The sequence below is a fragment of the Pelophylax lessonae genome (assembly GCF_965119305.1).
Source record: "Pelophylax lessonae genome assembly, chromosome: 2".
NCBI classification, from domain to species: Eukaryota; Metazoa; Chordata; class Amphibia; order Anura; family Ranidae; genus Pelophylax; species Pelophylax lessonae.
The window spans coordinates 540097200-540115043 of record NC_138769.1 but is presented as its reverse complement, the minus strand read 5'-3'; the positions used below and the strand labels follow the sequence as shown (position 1 = coordinate 540115043).

At 40.0% G+C, this 17844-nt stretch overlaps 1 protein-coding gene across 1 annotated transcript in view; it reads left to right on the top strand.

Annotated features, from left to right (window-relative positions):
• VWA8 (von Willebrand factor A domain containing 8) overlaps positions 1–17844 on the top strand; it is a 668510-nt gene that overhangs the window by 28724 nt on the left and 621942 nt on the right. Inside the window, exon 3 of the mRNA XM_082247613.1 lies at positions 3524–3601. Within this exon, the coding sequence (XP_082103739.1) occupies positions 3524–3601 (78 nt within the window). The remainder of the gene's footprint in view (positions 1–3523; positions 3602–17844) is intronic.

Genomic DNA, 17844 nt, shown 5'->3' with positions numbered 1-17844 from the left:
ACTGTTCTGGCTCTCTGTAATTTGCACGGACTCGCACAGGACAATTTATGCAGGCCCGCTCTCAGTGATTTCCAGCTCATCGCGACCCACTCAAATGCAGCTCGCGACCCACCAGTGGGTCCCGACCCACTGCTCTAAAGTAACTGTCCTGGAAGATGAATTGTTTAAAACATGGTTATACCTACTGGTAACAGTTTTCCAGAGAATCTTCCAGGACATAGGCCATAATCCCTCCTAGATGTTTATGGTTTAAAATGATGGTGTTTGAAATGGTTTCATTTTTAATTTAAAAATTCCCATCTTGGTGGGGGTTCTTTACTTACAGCAACTTAGAGGGAGGGAAGGGCTTTTGAATCTCTTTCTGGTTTGTGTTTCCTGTTAAAGGCAGAGCCAATTATCTCTCAAGTAGCAGTCCTGGAAGATTCTTGAAATAATACCATTACTGGTAAGTGTAAGCATGGTTTTATACCCCTTGAAACCCTAAAGGTGCTCCTTGGATTTTTGGGTCCCTCTGTATCTAGGCAGCTAAAAAGGCTTACACGTGTAGAATCCTTATGCTCAGAAGGAGTAACAGAATGTTCTTTGGGGTATAATTCTAAGTATGTTCATTCTGTGTGTTAGTATAATTTAATCTTCTTTGTTCCTCTTCCAAAAAATTATGTTTTTTTTTAAAAGACTCACTATGCATCTTAGAAAAACCTTGTGGTTTCTGCTTTCCAAATGTGCTCATTTGGTGGTGTTTCTACTGCCCTGGCACTCCAGAGACTGCATAAATGTGATACGCATTCATGAAATTAGGTGTGTAATTCATGCTCAATAAAAGCCTCTTCGATTTTGGGGCATCTCTGTGTATAGGCAGCAAACAGTCCTACAAAAACTTAGGAGAAGCAAAATGCGTTGTGGGTTGTAATTTTAAATATGCTTTGTGTGAGAAATAGTTTGTTAAAATGACAACTTAGTGGAAAAAAAAACAAATTTAATTTCCCCAAAAATTTGGTTAAATGCCTCCTACGAAATATCCTGGGATGGGGTGTTTTTACTGCCATAGGGTCCTTTCACACGGGCGCTCCCCATGTCCGCAAATCATCCTATTTTTTTGCGGATGATTTACGGACATAATGTAAGTCAATGGCATTGCGGATGTCAGTGGAATACCATCCGCTGACATCCGATTTTATTCCTTTCAGTTCTGTTTCGTTTTTTGGAACGGAACAGAACCCTATTTTTCCTCCGTTCAAAAAACGTAAAGGAAGCAAAATCGGATGTCAGCGGTGTCATCCGCTGACATCCGCAATGCCCATAGACATACATTATGTCCGTATATCATCCGCAAACGGATGAGGTGATATGCGGACATACGGAGCGGATGACACAAGTGTCATCCGCTCCGTGAAAAAAAAAAAAGGACTGGAGCGGAGAATAAAAACTGATCGCCCCTGTGAAAGGACCCTTACGGCGTTTTAGGACCTCTAAATAATATACACTTGTTTCTGTTATTTTTTTTACCAATGCAATGTAGCAGAATACAATCTGGCCTACATTTATGAAGAAAGATTATTTATTTATGTTATAACAAAGTAAGGGAAACAGTTTTTTTTTTTTTTTAATTTACATTTGTTTTGTTTTATTGTAAGAAATGAAAAACCCAGTGATAATTAAATGCCACCAAAAAAATTCCTGCTTAGGATTTTATCCTGGTTGATTGAAACTGCTTAGAAAATAAATCACTCAGTCAACAGTTTTTGGCATGTGTATAATCTTACTAATCTTTCTAATCTACAACATACAATATACTTTACGCCTAAGCTAATTACAATGTAATATATCACTAAATTATATTATCTTATGTGATCAGTTACTGCTTAATGATAATTATATTTTTGGTATTTGCACACAGTAAATGGAGACAGCAACTTTATGCTGAGGGCATTCTGCTGTGGTGCTCACTAAGCATTTTAATTGTAGGCACTGTGTCATTTTTAATCATACGGTAGCGTCTAGTACATTTTTTTTTTTTTTTTTCATTTGCCAAAATGTATTTTATTTTCAGAAATGAGAGCGATGAAAGCTAAAAAAAGAGACATGCCCAAAAATGATTGTTATTGTAAATAACATATGTACTATAGCTTAGTGAATTGAGCCTAGTACCTGTTGCCAGGATGAGGTACAGCCCATCGACAGGGCAGTGAGTAAGTGCCCTACTGCAGCGGTAGTCCACTGACTCCCGTCCAATCCACTGTGTAGCTGTTGTGTTGCCTAGCTTTTTTCCTAGCAGTTTTGCACTACCTGCAGTAGTTTCAGTGAGTGCCATACTGCAGAGGTAGTCCACTGACTCTAGTCCAATCCACTGTGTAGCTGTTGCCTATCTATTTTTCTAGCAGTTTTGCACTGACTGCACTGCAGTAGTGAATTAAAATGATTGCAGTGAGTGAGTGCACTACTGCAGCAGTTTATTATGCATTAATGCACAATCAGAATAATGTGAAACTAAATGTCCCTGCAATTGAAGTTTTCCTATCAGTTCTCATGCAGCTAAGGTGTGAAGAACAAGCCCTTAATGTTCAAAATGTTAATGAATAAAGTTTTAAATGTTCAGTAACAGATTTTTTGTCCAAATTTGTGTTTATTTTGCAAAATTTTAAATGTGCAAAAATATCGTCCGATACCGATATGCGATTGTCAAATTATTGGTGTCGGCCAAGAAAAACCGATATCGGTCGATCACTAGTTATAACCCCTGTCAGTTTTTTGCCATCTGTGTCCCATATGGGAAATTTCCTTTCACTTCCTGTCCCATAGGCAAAACAGAAAGTGAGAGGAAATCCCTCCAAAGTAAGGAAATTCCAGGGTGTCACCAGAACTAGTGACCCTATTAGAAGATTTCCCGTCTATTACTGACCTAGTGTCATTGCAAAATGTAGGACTTTCTTTTACTTTCACTTACTATGATAACAATAAACAAGACAAATAGGGAGGCTGAATCTCTCTAACAGGGACACAAACGGCAATAAAAACTGACGGTTTATTAATCCCTCTTCACTCTATCCAAAACTACTTGTAAAAAGAAACGTTTTGCCTTTAGTTACGCTTTAAGTAAAATTTCAACATTGTTGATTAAAATAACAATACTAATCATTCATAACTTAGTTAAGCTCTTAGAACAGTGGTGGTCAACCTGTTAAAAAAAGAGGGCCTCATGTGGGCCCCCCCCCCACATGTTCAAAGGCCCACACAATAGAATTTGTACCTATTTACACAAGCACATGTGTGTTAATGTGCACATAATGCATGCACACTGATGTGTGTAGTGCATATGTGATTCTGTGTGCTTCTTGATTATTTTTTTTTTACAACTTTTGTGGAATTCCTAATGCACTGCAGTGTATTGAGATGGATTACAATGCAACACATTGGTGTAAACTAAAGGCTTTGGACATAAAAAAATTGCTTTGTTCTTGTGTTGGGCCTTTTTCAGGCATGCTGCTCATATATTGAAATTTTTTTTTCTGCTTTATTTCTTTAGGTGATATTATTAACATTGGAGATGTATCCTATACAATTAAAGATCCTAGAAACCCAGAACTGGTACCTCAGAGCTACAGTAAGTCTCTTTGATTTCATGTTTGTAATATAAGTATGAATAGGCAAAATAACAGGTTGAATTTGGAGCAGGCGTTGTAAGCATTCTATACTTACCTTTCCAGTGCCCCCGTACTGCCAGAGCTCCCAGAAAAACGTTTGCAAGATAAAACTTTCTTGCAAGATTAGGTTAATTCTGAGGGCAGTGTCAAGTGTCAGCGTCCCCACCCCGTCAGTTTGGTGTGTATTGGTAGAGAGGATATTCTTTCTTGAGAGAGTGCATGTGATCAGCACATGGCCAATCGGCACTGTCCAGACAGAGGGTCAGGGGTCCTGCATCCTCATAGGACAGCCAGTGTATACTGTGGGAGACCAGATATAGTGAAATCAGGCTCTTGGGTTTAGTAAAACTTTAATTATAACTGCATCTACACTTACAGTTTCCTCTATAATAAAGCCCGGTTTAGCAGTAAAACCTGGCATTCTTTTCTATTCAGAACTATGTAAAAAGGTTTTGACTATAGGCAAATCTTTTTTTTCTCATTTTGGATGGAGTAAGGGAGAGTTATAACTACTCTTAGGTTTCATTTCACCATCTGTGTCCCATTGTGGGAATTTACCTTTAACTTCATGTCCCATAGCCAAAATAGGAAGTGAGAGGAAATCCATGCACATTATGGCAATTCGTTGGGGATCCCCAGATCACCAGAACTAGCGTCCCCATTGGAAGATTTCCCTCTATCTTTTTCTAGGGACAACCCAAAATTTGGAATTTTCTTTTACTGTTGCTTTCCATGAAAATGTAAGCAGATTAAAGAGAGAGGGTGAATCCCCTTAATGGGGCACAGACGGCAATAAAAACCTAATAGGTGTCCTAATTCATCTCCACTCTGTCCAAAACTTAAAACAATTGCCTTTAGTTATAGTTTAACGGTTTCAGTTGATTTTTTGTATATACAGTAGTATACCGTTATCATTCGCTTGTTTGCTTTTTTGTTAATGACCAACAACTGTATCTTTATGTCCATAAATTAGTTTGTTCTGGAAGCTTAATTGTGTTTGATTTCTCTTCTTAGAATATATTAAGGCAACTGCACTGTGGAAACTTCCTTAGTACTTAGTATGCCTACAGCAGTTCTGATTCTCCCCCCATGAGACCTACAGCTTAAAGCAGCTCTAACCTAATTTGTTTTTCTCTTGGTATTTAGCTAATGCAAATATTAATGAATGAATCTATTAAAACATATTATTTTTGGCACTGTAATAATTTTTGCACATGACCCAGTTGTAAATGATATAAAATGAAATATTCGGAGATAAGACATGAAGTATGACATTACAGTATGTGATGCCAATTTTTTAAATATGTCAGAGACAAAAAATTCCAACACAATCTACTATCTTTTCTTTTGGATCACAAGAGGGTTATTGAATAACATAGAACAGTATTAAGAACACAGTATTTGAACAGGCCAGCCCCTTTTGGGTGATTACAGAACAGTCACAGACATTCCACAATAAGTGGCAAAATGTACGTCGTTTTTTGAACGTGCGGGTTCTTACTATGTCTCATCATATCTCAAGTTTTATTAAAATGTACAGTTCGAACATCCGTCTGTGCCTTCTTTTCATCAGGTATCTACGCTAGCAACAAATCCTCAGTGTTTTAATATGCTTGGCCACACTCCCTTGTGCCCCATCACACACCCAATATTGAGAAAGACAGCCTCACTGATCAGCCATGATGGGCATACTGGAGTAGGCCTTTAACAAATACAAGTGTGCATTATAATTTTTGAAGATTTTCATTCTCACTCCAATATAAAACTATAAGAAAACAACAAACTGAAGACCCGTCAATGCCTTGTGCGCAGCCTTAGTTTAGGATCAAAGGGGCTCTACAGGGAGATCAATTTGAAGACTAACAAAGGTACTTGCAGGCAGTGGTGTATTTAGGTTTTGTGCTGCCCTAGGCCGGACTAAACCCGTGCACCCCCTAATTTAACTACGACCCACTCCTTCCTGTGAAGGCCACACCCCATTATGTTTCAGACCCGCCCTGTCATCTGTAAACCACACCCCTTCCTCATTAGGCTCCACCTTTTCCTTTTTTGAGCTCCATCTCTTCCTCTCTGTACCTTAAAAGTGGGTACAAAGTGCCTACTTGTATATTTTGTGGTTTTGTATGGGTACGTCATTTCGCAGGAGCACTCCTGGGGCAAGCTTGTGCTCCTGGGGGCCCCTGCTAGGCAGCGGGGATGCCAATCCACAGGGCCGGTGGCTGCAATTGCCGCCGGGCCCCCGCGATCGCTCCACACTGAGAGAGAAGAGCGGTCAGCTGTTGCACACGCGGCAGACTGTTGTTCTCTCTGAAATGATCACAGAGCGCCTGTGATCCTCCTATTTAGGATCGCATGTCTCTGTGGTCATTTCACAAGTCCCCCCCCCATACAGTTAGAAAACACCCCCTAGGCTCACATTTAGCACCTTGATCACCCCTGGGTTAACCCCTTCCCTGCCAGTGTCATTAGTACAGGAACAGTGCATATTTTTAGCACTGATTACTGTAGTAATGTCACTGGTCCCCCCAAAAGTGTCAAAAATGTCAGTTAGAGGTCCCATCTGTCCGCTGCAGTCCCACTAAAAATCGCAATTGCCGCCATTACTAGTAAAAAAAAAAAAATGAATTAAATGAAAATGACATTTCTCCTAGTTTGTAGACGTGATAACTTTTGCGCAAACCAATCAAAATACACTTATTGGGATTTTTTTACCAAAAATATGTAGCAGAAACCAAATTGGCCTAAAAGGATAAAAACATTTAGATTTTTTTAATTTTAATAACAAAATTAATAAAAATTGCAGAGGTGATCAAATACCACCAAAAGAAAGCTCTATTTGTGGGGAAAAGTACATCAATTTTTTTAGTGTACAGCGTCGCACGACTGCGCAATTGTCCGTTAGTAATGCAGTCCTGAATTGCAAAAAATGGCCTGGTCATTAAGGGGGAAAATCTTCCAGTCCAGAAGTGGTTAAAGCTTGGAGCACTTTGCAGTACATGAACTTTCCCTGCCTGTGAACTGTTAAATGTGTTTGCATTAATTTCAGCGTGCATGGAGCACTTGTGTACATGCTGAAACCAATGCAAACTCATTTACCATTTCACATGCAGTGAAAGTTCATGTACTGCAAAGTGCTCCATATTTGTTAAAAATATATTTACTGCAAAAATGTAATGGAATTATTAATTTATAATTGTAGCAATAGCAGTGGGTGGTAACCTAAAATTGTGATTCCTACCTGCTGTTGGATGTCCTGACCTGGTTGGGGGTTCCCTTTTCCTCCTCTCTCTCCTCCTCCTCGACATAGATAGACCCGTCCCGGGGAGAAGTTAGTCCCTCTTACACGCCACGCGGAGGGTGGGTAGGTGGAGCATTAGGCTCCGCCCCCACCCACACATTGAGGTGCATCCCGTCTGGCCACTCACTGCCGCTCTATGGGGGCAACAGTCCCTCCCTCCCTGGCAAGTATGTACGCCACTCAGGGCTGGGACAAGGCCATCCAGCGCCCTGAGCAAAGATGGCAAACTGCGCCCCCCCCATGTGTATTCACAATTCACATCTCGGTGTCAGTGTGACACCCGCTGGGAGTGAAGGCAGCTTCTCTGTCGTCTGGTCTCCAGTCATGTGATATGTCACATGGTAAGACAGTCTGCCCTCACTCTATAGTGGCACTGTGCTGAGACAAAGGCATTTAACGCAGTTCCGGGGAGGTTGCAGTGTGGCCTTATTTACTTGAACAGGTTGCCTTCAGCAGATGTTAGTGCATGCTGAAAGTGACGGGCGGTATAATTCCTGCCACTGCTGCAAATCAAAATATTGCAGCAGTGGCATCTGTAAACCTCTAGCTGCTGCCTCTGGCAGGAGTGATAGGGAGCTGTATTATGAGGCTCAGCAGCATGTTTTATTGCCTGCCAACCGCAAGTGTAAATGAGCCCATGACTAGGTTCACACTGTTACAGGTGGTTGCATGTGCGGGACAGCGTGTAAATGGCACCAATTCCCGCACCCACAACCACCTGCAGGAAAAATTCCCTGCTCTTTTACAGATGCACAAGGCTGCCATTTATTCTTATTGGCACCCCCACACATCTGAAAATGCAGCACATTTTTTGGTGCGGGACACTGCATGGTGCTTTTGCACCATGCGATTTCCCTGCGGCTGCATTTTCCTAAAGGTGTAGGGACCTGTTTCCTGCAGGTACAGTAGTCCATTTAAATGAATGTGCTGCTGTGCCTGCGCAAATGTGAGTCACAGCAAACACATTAGTGTGAACCTGACATAAAGGAAAATACATACAGCAAGGTGCCTCCAACATATTTTACTTAATAGCACAAAGTCACTTTATAAAATACCTCTGCTGAGTACTCCCCTATTTATCAATCATATACTGTACACAGTGCTCAGATGAAAAGAGCAGAACATCACTGCATTGTACCTGTAATTCTCAGAGTTCTTGGGTTTAATCTGGGCATCTTCTATCTGCTTCTGTCCCCATCTGAGTGTCAGCCTGCCCTCCACCTGCATTGCTTTAGTATCCTTAGCTCTGCCATGAGTCCCGACATTTTCTTCATCTTCTGCCAGCCTCTATCCCCGCCTACTGGCCCGCCCACCATGTATAACACTTCCCTAGACCATTAACTACAGGTCTGATAGGAGGTGGGCGGGGACAGAAGATGCAGAAAACGTCGGGACTCAACCTGGACACAGAGCTAAGAATTCTAAAGCAATGCTGGTGGTGGGCGGGCTGACGATCAGGGACAGAAGCAGAGAGAAGATGCTGACACTAAACCCGAGCCCTAAGCATGCAAAAGCCTTGCAGGTGGTGCTCACATTATCAGCACTTCACCTCCGCTGCGCCCTCCCTCCCGCCCACCCCTTGTATGAGCCCTGACGCGGCGACGCCCCTTCACTAAAAGCTGGAGAGTGGAGACTGTGTGTGTGGGAAGAGGCGGTGACAGGCAGGCAAGGACCAGGGGAGCAGACAATGAGGCGGGACTCGGCACGCAAAGTGACGGGCGCACTGCAGACGGGCCTCACAGAGCTTACGAGCTTACCGTTTTTTTTTTTTTTTTTTTATGCGAGGGCAGCGGCTTTTTTGCCGCCCCCCCACAAAGTGCCGCCCTAGGCCTAGGCCTTGTCGGCCTAGGCCAAAATACAGCAGTGCTTGCAGGCACAACAAGGGGTTATCCTATGGAATTTTTGTTATCCTAGTCACTTTTTCCTGCAAGTGTGGTTCAGTTTAAAAAGCTAAAAACCATTTAAAGCACAACTCATTTTAGATTTGTATAGAAAGGATTAGTAGTAGATTTGAAATGCTGTCTGTGCTGCAATAGGGATGTTTCATGTTCTGTTCCTGCTCTATCTGACACCTGCCCCTATCAAAGCAATTGATGTGACCTCTCACTTGTGGAGAAATTGACAGTATTAAAATCCTAACAGAGCTTCTGAACCTCTTCCGCATGCTGCTTGACAGGTTACAGGGCAATTTTTCTTCACATTCTATTATGATACCTATTAACCACTTTAAGACCGGAAGGATTTACCCCCTTCTAACCAGGCCATATTTTGCGGTTCAGCACTTCGTTACTTTAACGGACAATTGTGCGGTCGTGCGACGCTGTGCCTAAAAAAAAATTGACATCCTTTTTTTCCCACAAATAGAGCTTTCTTTTGGGGGTATTTGATCACCTGGGCAAATTTTTATTTTTAGCGCTATAAACAAAAAAAGAGCGACAATTCCGAAAAAATATATATATTTTTCACATTCTGCTATATAACATTCCCAAAAAAAAAAACCATTTAAAAATCAAACATTTTTAACATTTTAGGCCAATTTGTTTTCTGCTACATATGTTGGGTAAAAAAAATCGCAATAAGCGTATTTTGATTGGTTGGCGCAAAAGTTATCGTGTCTACTAACTACGGGAAATTTTTTTAATTTTTATTGTTTTTTTTTTTTTTTTACTTGTAATGGCGGTGATCTGCGATTTTATGCGGGACTGCGACATTGCGGCAGACAGATCGGACCCCTGACTGACATTTTTGACACTTTTGGGGAGACCAGTGACATTACTTACAGTAATCAGTGCTAAAAATATGCACTGTTACTGTAATAATGACACTGGCAGGGAAGGGGTTAACACTGTGGGTGATCAAGGGGTTAAATGTGCACCTAGGGGCGTGTTTCTAACTGGGGGCGGGGCGTGGCTTGTGAAATGACCACAGAGACCTGTGTTCCTATATAGCAGGATTACAGAAGCTCAGTGATCATTTCAGGGAGAAGAACTCAGCAGGGAAAGATCGCGGGTGTCAGGCAGCAATCGGAGCTGCCTGGCCGCTGTGTCGGCTTCCCCGCTGACAAAAGGGGCGGGAGCGCGCCACCTACCTGCCTGTGCGCGACCGGCGTATGGCTAAGTCGGTTCGCCCAGGAACGGCTGCCTGCCGCAGTATAACTGCGGCGGGCGGTCGTAAAGCAGCTAATTGTGCAATAATTATTAAGATGTTTCCCAAGTGGAGATACAGACCGAGGTTCTAACCCTTTCAAATTCCAAGAAAAAAAATGAATCGCAGACATGCCTCTAAACTATTTTCATTTAACATTCCAACCTTCTGGCTTTAAGAAACTCTTAAAAAAGAAAAAAAAAAGAAAACTGTAGTCAATTGCAACTGTTTTTGCAGATCAAGCAGAGGAAAAAATATTGAATCACTCAATTCTGAGGAAACTATTATGGAATCACCATGTACTTTGCAGTTCTAAAACAAACATCTGCATCAGATTACATCTGCTAATTAGTCTGCAGTTAAAAAAGAGTGCTTGCTATAATAACACCACACTACACCACTAGTACTTTGTTGCACCACCTCTGGCTTTTATAACAGCTTCAGTTATCTTCGGCATGGATTTAATTATCGACAATTACATAAATTTGGTTTAGGTACAGTGTTGCATGACCGCGCAATTGTCATTCAAAATGCAACAGCGCTAAAAACTGAAAATTGGCCTGGGCAGGAAGGGGGTGAAAGTGCCCTGTATTGAAGTGGTTAAAAGATTAATCTAAACATCTTTCATTTACTGGTTATAGCCAAATTAAATTAGAATTGGTAATGGTATATGTGTACAATAAAACATTACATTTTGTTAATTCATTTTTTTGATTCTTTTTAATAATTATTTTAAGGATTGAATACAAAACAGAGCCCAAAGGGATTCCGGGCATTCCCAAGCTCACTTCAGATACAAGAAAAAAACAATTGCACAGTTCAATTACCTTTTAGCAAACACTCTAAATTACAGTTTTTTTTAACCTAACCAAAGCACAGAAAGAATGCTTGTACCAACAAGCAGGAGTAGTCACAAAGATACAAGTCAAAGACCTTAAGGTTCATTTTAATATAATGCAAAATCAGGAAAGGCACACTCCAGGTTTTGCACCACTAAACTGACCATATACATCTTAAAGCGGAGTTCCACCGAAAAGTGGAACTTTCGTTTATGTAGTCCAACTCCAAACCCCCTGACATGCCGCATTTGGCATGTCATTTTTTTGGGGGGTTACCTAGTTTTGACAGGTACCCACTTCCGCTCGGAGCGCTGCAGCACCCTGAGCGGAAGTTCTCCTTTCCCCTTCCCTCCCTGCAATCTTCTGGGACACGTCAGAGGTCCCAGAAGATTGCCGGCCAATCGACACGCAGTGCGCAACCGCCGCAAGCTGTCACATCCTGGTGCCCACACTACTGATGCCGGCGCTGCCAAGACCAGAGGGAAAGGATCAAGGCTTGGTGCTGCCACATCGCTGGATTGTGGGACAGGTGAGTGTGTGTTTAAAAAAAAATCAACAGTTACACTTTTTGTAGGTGCAGACTTAATAAACACAGAAAAGGCTGGAACACTGCTTTAAGCTAGAGCCGGTAAGCTCACATCATAACGTATCCATATTTGTTATTTAATTGAAAAAATATGTTCTTAAGCCAACATTTCCATGCCATGCATTGAACTGCTGTCTGTGGTGCTGAAGAGTGCACATTTTTTTTTTTACATTTGTTTCCAGTTTTTTTCAATTCCTTAGCTGTATAGACTGACTTTTTTTGCAAAGCTTTTAGTGTGCATATTTTTAGTATTTCGTTTTATCATGACATCAATTGTTACCTTGGTTATCACTAGTATTTCAACGATGTTGAGGTCTAAAGCTGAATTTCACCACTGTATATACTGTATATTTTCTGCAATAGAATATCTTTAAAAGAATAACGTGCTAAACATATACAGCATTCCAGCCATTTTATTCTAACAATTGTTTAGAAATAATTTAGTTGATATAGGATGTAATTAAGATGCTGATTGACAGGTTGGAAATGATTTGTTTGCTTTGTTTTGAAGCATTTGATAAGCCAGTTGTTTTGTCAGTGGCTGTATGAATAATGGAAGCTTCAAAGCAACTTAAAGCATCTCTCCAGACTAAATACATAGTTTAAATAAGTAATATGTTCACAGTTTTACCTTTTAAAGATTTGTCATTCTGTTCCTGCTGTCTTAAGATATAACACATTGTACAGCCAGAAATATATCTCTGTTTTATGGTTCAACATTAGAGCGATCTTTATCACTTGTTTCCTCACCGAACAATTCAAGAATTCAGGGTTTCTCAAACTTTTTACTGTGGAGAAACCCTTGACAAAAAGTTTGAAATCTCAGGGAACCCCTAAAAAAAAAAATTCAGTTATACAGCTCAGGGAACATTGTATCTGATCAGTGAGCTGTAGATATAACAACAATTATTGTAGAAATAGCATTAAATAATAGTATAAATATTAGAACTCATCCGACACCAACATTATGGTGTGAACAGGGCACATAGAAATCAATTTGTTTTTTTTTTTTATGTTCTTGCAGAGACCTAATTCATTTACAATAATCCCAAAATATTCTATGCAAGTCAAATCTGCGCATATTTTCCATCAGTTTTTCGCATATAAGCTGTGAATGAGGCCTTGCTGAACTTGAGCAAAACTCCCAAATATTGTTATTCCTAAATAAGACAGCAGACTACGGGAACAGTTGGACCTTTGTTTCCAACATATATTCAGAAGAATTGATGGAAAATGGTACCTTTTATAAAATACTTTGGTCTCGGTCGCACCATGTGCAGAGACATGCATTTTGCCTACATAGGTCTCTGCAAAGACATAAAGAAAACATTTGATTTCTATGTGCCCTGTTCACACCACAATGTTGGTATTGTTTGAGTTTTTTTCTCTGCAGAAAAATGCATACATGTTGCGTGTTTCTGTGCAGAAACAATACACGATACCAATGTTATTTTCAATGCGCACTAACAGCGAGTGCTGTCAATTTGCATTGATACCCGGTGCCTCCTCTATAGTTCCAGCTCATGTGAACTCAAAGGGTGGTGCCAGGAGGAGTGCAGAGAGTGGGAGCACTTGGCTAAATGTTGCAGAAGGTGAGATCCTGTGTATGATAGCTGTTAAATGCAGATTTCAGAGGGGGGGCACAGAGTGGGGGCACACAGCTGTATCAGTCTGAATGTAGTAGGAGATGAGATCATAATAGCATTATGTACAATTATGACATAACATAAAGCTATTATAATCTCACATCCTGCTACATTCAGCCTGATCCAGCTGTGTGCTCCTGTTCTCTGCAGTCGGCATTCAATTCTATTATACACAGAATGTCATCTCCTGTTCTCTGCCCCCCTCCACAGTCTGCATTCACTCATTGTGTACACAGGATCTCACTGTCCGATCAAGCCATGTGCTCCTTTTCTCGGCCACCCCTCCACAGTGTGCATCACTGCTACCATTCAGACAGGATCTCACCTTCTGATCAAGCCACTCCTGGCCTCCATAGTCTTCAATCTCCGCTCCCTTTGCGGCTCCTACTTTGTGTTCCCCACCTCCACAATCTTTGTGCTCGGCTCCCACTCTGTGCTCCCCTGTGTCCACAGTCTTCATTCTCGGCTCCCACTCTGTGCTCCCTGCGTCCACTGTCTTCATTCTGGGCTCCCACTCTGTGTTCCCCGCCTTCCTGGTCTGAATTTAGATCTCCCACTCTCTGCATTCCTCTGAACTCCACCCTCTGAGTTCTCTGAGCCGGAATTACAGAGGAGGCATTGGGTATCAATATTTGGGAATACTGTAAACAACATTGAGAAGATATACATCTGCTACAATGTTGCTGAACTCCTGGGGACTTCAGAACCCTGGTTAAGAAACAGTGCACCAATTTGATGACACTGATTCTGTTTCTGATGAGCAGTTGGGAAACAGAAAGGGGATAGAGAAATTTCCAAACATGAACCTGGAAATAAGATTGTCACCTTGCTGTGCTGTATGGCAGAATTGTGTGAATCACAAAATTGTCTGAACAGAACTGCAATTTTTTTTTTTTTTTTCCTAGGTAAAACAATGAACAATGTTTATGTAGTTTATAACTGAATGGATGAGTGCACCATCTGATTGCCTGCACCACACCCAGAGCTTTTTAACAATAAAGCAATTTATAAATGAAGGGTTTTTAAGGTGCCATTAATAAAATTTGGGAATTTTAAATATTGTTTGAAATTTTCTTTAACTTTAAAATTCATCTCATAAAAAAACAATGTCACTTGCATATGTCGATAACCAAAACTGTTTGGGTTATTGACATATGTAAGTGACAACGTTTTTTTATGAGATGAATTTTAATGTTTAATACAATTTGGGAATTTTAAATATTATTTGAAATTTTCTTTATGGCACCTTTTAAAAACCCTTAATTTACAAATTGCTTTATTGTTAAAGTTTATGTAGTTAACTTGGAATTTTTATTTCAAGCAGGGAGGATGGTTAAGATGTAAAGTTTTTCAAGAGTCAACTTTATGATTAATGTATCTTGGGGCTTGTTGCTGGCATTGAATAAAAAAGAACTTCTAGTTTCATGTATAAATAAAATCCTTGCATAACATTAAGGGCTGGTTCACACATATGCATTTTTTTAGTGCAGAAGTTTTCAGAAACAAACTACATTTTATTCAATGTGTTTTATTTCACGGGACACGTATGCTTTTTTCAGCTGCTGCGTTTTTGGAAAGGGTCAGGGACTTTTATGAACACACAACAGTGCTTTTTGGTTCAATAGACTTCAATAGAGAAGCTGTAGAAAAGCATGTAGTGTGAGTTTGTAATGATTTATGATTCCCTTTTTTAAATTTGCCCAACAACAAATTGGCCAAAAACACAAAAAGCATGTGCAAAACACACCGCAAAAAGCACTGCAGAAATGATTCAAAAGCAAACTGAGTAGGTGTGTACCAGGCCTAACGTGCAATGAGCCAAGATTTATGAAGACAGGGGGAACAGATTGGATAAACAGGACTTGCGTATCAAACATAGATGGATTCTGCAGCCAATGTAAGTTTTTTCTTACAGCATGGATGAAAACTGATTTCAGAGCACATAAGCATAAAGACCTCATTCAACCAAATTTCCCATATGGACACCAGTGTACACATAATACAAAATATTATACATTATTCTGCTTAGAGCCTTTTATTTGTAGACCATATGATCCTTGCTACTTCAGTGTTTATTGAAACTGTAAGTCATAGAAATCCAGAGGCCCTTGAGATTCTTTAATGATTACCATCCTATTAAGCTTTGATTTAATTTTACTTAAAGCTAGAAATGGTCCTTAAGCAATTGATTCATCTTCTAGTCATGGAAATGTTCCCCAAAGCCATTAATAAACTCTTGTTGATCTTCTAATAGATTATAATTAGCAACTCTCTTGATCATTTTTCTGCATTCTCTTATAGTCCTATTTACCTTTTAATGCATCTCTAAACTATCATATCTATAGTTTCTAGTGAGATTATGTCATTTGCTCAGGCTGTTTAAATGTATTGAATTCAAGAAATGCTAGTCGTAGATTAGGTTCCATTTTGTCCAATACAGTACAAATTCACAAACAAATATCTATACCATCAGTGGAAGCAAAGGTTTCAATATAATAGTTTAGGTAGGATCTATAGAATTTTGTGAAAAATGTGTTATTGTATGCATATAGATAACAAGTTCTGAAAAGGCTTTTATACGAATACGGTGAAAGCAGTGTATTCTGCAATCTGTAGTTAAGATAAAAATAATATCACACCATATCTCCGAACTGGTCCCTGACATGATTGTATTGCAGCCCCACAATATGAGGTCTTGCAATGCTGCAAGCAAGGTGTATGAGGTCAAAGGAGTGCAAAAGGAGAGTTGTACAGACTCCTGTCCTGTACTGAAAATGCTTACTCTGATTTCACTGCATGCTGTGAGATTCTCACACTGTGCATTATAAGCTTCATCAAATAACATACAGCCCATTTAACTTTATGGTTGGAGGATGTCTAGCATCACCCAGACTGTCCCTGGCCTGCTCCATTCAATTATTGGTTTTCCGTTCTTTCAATCATAGAAGCTTAGTATTCTATGTGGCCATTACTTAGGGTGGTCTGCATTCAAATGCAGTCTGTCTAGGAATGTCTACTCTTCCAGACATCAAGGCATTTTAACATATGTATAACCACCCAAGAGCCAGCCCACTGCTTGAATCAGGGAGTAGTTGGGAATTACTGATGCCAAACGCCGGCCTGCCCTTCCCACCAGCCATGATCTGCCAGCATTGGGACTAACATTACTTATCTCGTTTAAATGGAAATATTTTGATTAAAAAGGTCATTAGTATGTTGATGATGGAGGAGGTGACAGTAGAGGCAGAATATAAGCAGATTATGCTTCAGATTTAATGAACTAGCAGTGTTATACTGGCAATGTCATTTCAGAATGCACGTCTTGTTCATTGAAAGTGTACTTTAATTACCATTTACTTATTTATGAATTAGAGAAGGGCCAGAGATAGCAGACATGTTATTTTAAGATTCAACCAGAGCAAACAAATCAAATAGATGATCAAATGAACAATGCTCAAAAGAAAAGGATAGAGTAACCAGAGGTACTGAAGCGTATGGTCAAGAAGTTGACACGGATTGTTGATTAAAGCTAACCATATTCTGTTGGAATTTTGGCTGTATACAGTGGGTATAGAAAAGAACCACTCCCTTTAAATGAATTACATTTTGTTGGTTTGCAGCCTGAAATGAAAACAGACACAGTTGTTTTAGCCAGCTGTATTTACTCAGTGCAACTTATAGCATCCAAATAAGAGAGATAACACCAACATGTCTGAACAAAAAAAAATCAAAAACTGAATTACTGAGTTGGAAAAAGGATCATTACCTTGTGTCAGTATTTTCTTGAGCCACCTTTTGCTTTAATTACAGCCTTTATTCTGTTGAGAGATGTCTCTTCTAACTTTGAACATCTAGACTTTGCAATATTTGCCCACTCTTCTTTGCAGAACTGCTCAAGTTCAGTTAAATTTGATGGTGACGGTTTGTGGACTGCTGTCTTCAAGTCAATTCACAGATTTTTAATGGAGTTCAAGTCTGGGCTCTGACTAGACCAAGCACGGACATTCACCTTTTTCTCCTTCAGCCACCATGTGGTAATTATTGCTGTGTGCTTTGGATCATTGTTATGTTGGAATTTACAGTGGGGGTCGAAAGCTTGGGCACCCCAGGTAAAAATTTGTATTAACGTGCTTAAAGAAGCCAAGGAAAGATTGAAAAATCTCCAAAAAGCATCAAATTACAGATTAGACATTCTTATAATATGTCAACAAAAGTTCGATTTTATTTCCATCATTTACACTTTCAAAATAACAGAAAACAAAAAAATGGCGTCTGCAAAAGTTTGGTTACCCTGCAGAGTTAATATCTTGTACTGCCCCCTTTGGCAAGTATCACAGCTTGTAAACGCTTTTTGTAGCCAGCCAAGACTCTTTCAATTCTTGTTTGAGGTATCTTTGCCCCTTCTTCCTTACAAAAGTCTTCCAGTTCTTTGAGATTTCTGGGCTGTCTGTCACGCACTGCTCTTTTAAGGTCTATCCATAGATTTTCAATTATGTTGAGGTCAGGAGATTGTGAAGGCCATGGCAAAACCTTCAGTTTACGCCTCTTGATGTAATCCCCCGTGGATTTCGAGGTGTGTTTAGGATCATTATCCACTTGTAGAAGCCATCCTCTCTTTAACTTCAGCTTTTTCAGAGATGGCATCAAGTTACCATCCAAAATTTACTGAAATTTTATTGAATCCATTTTT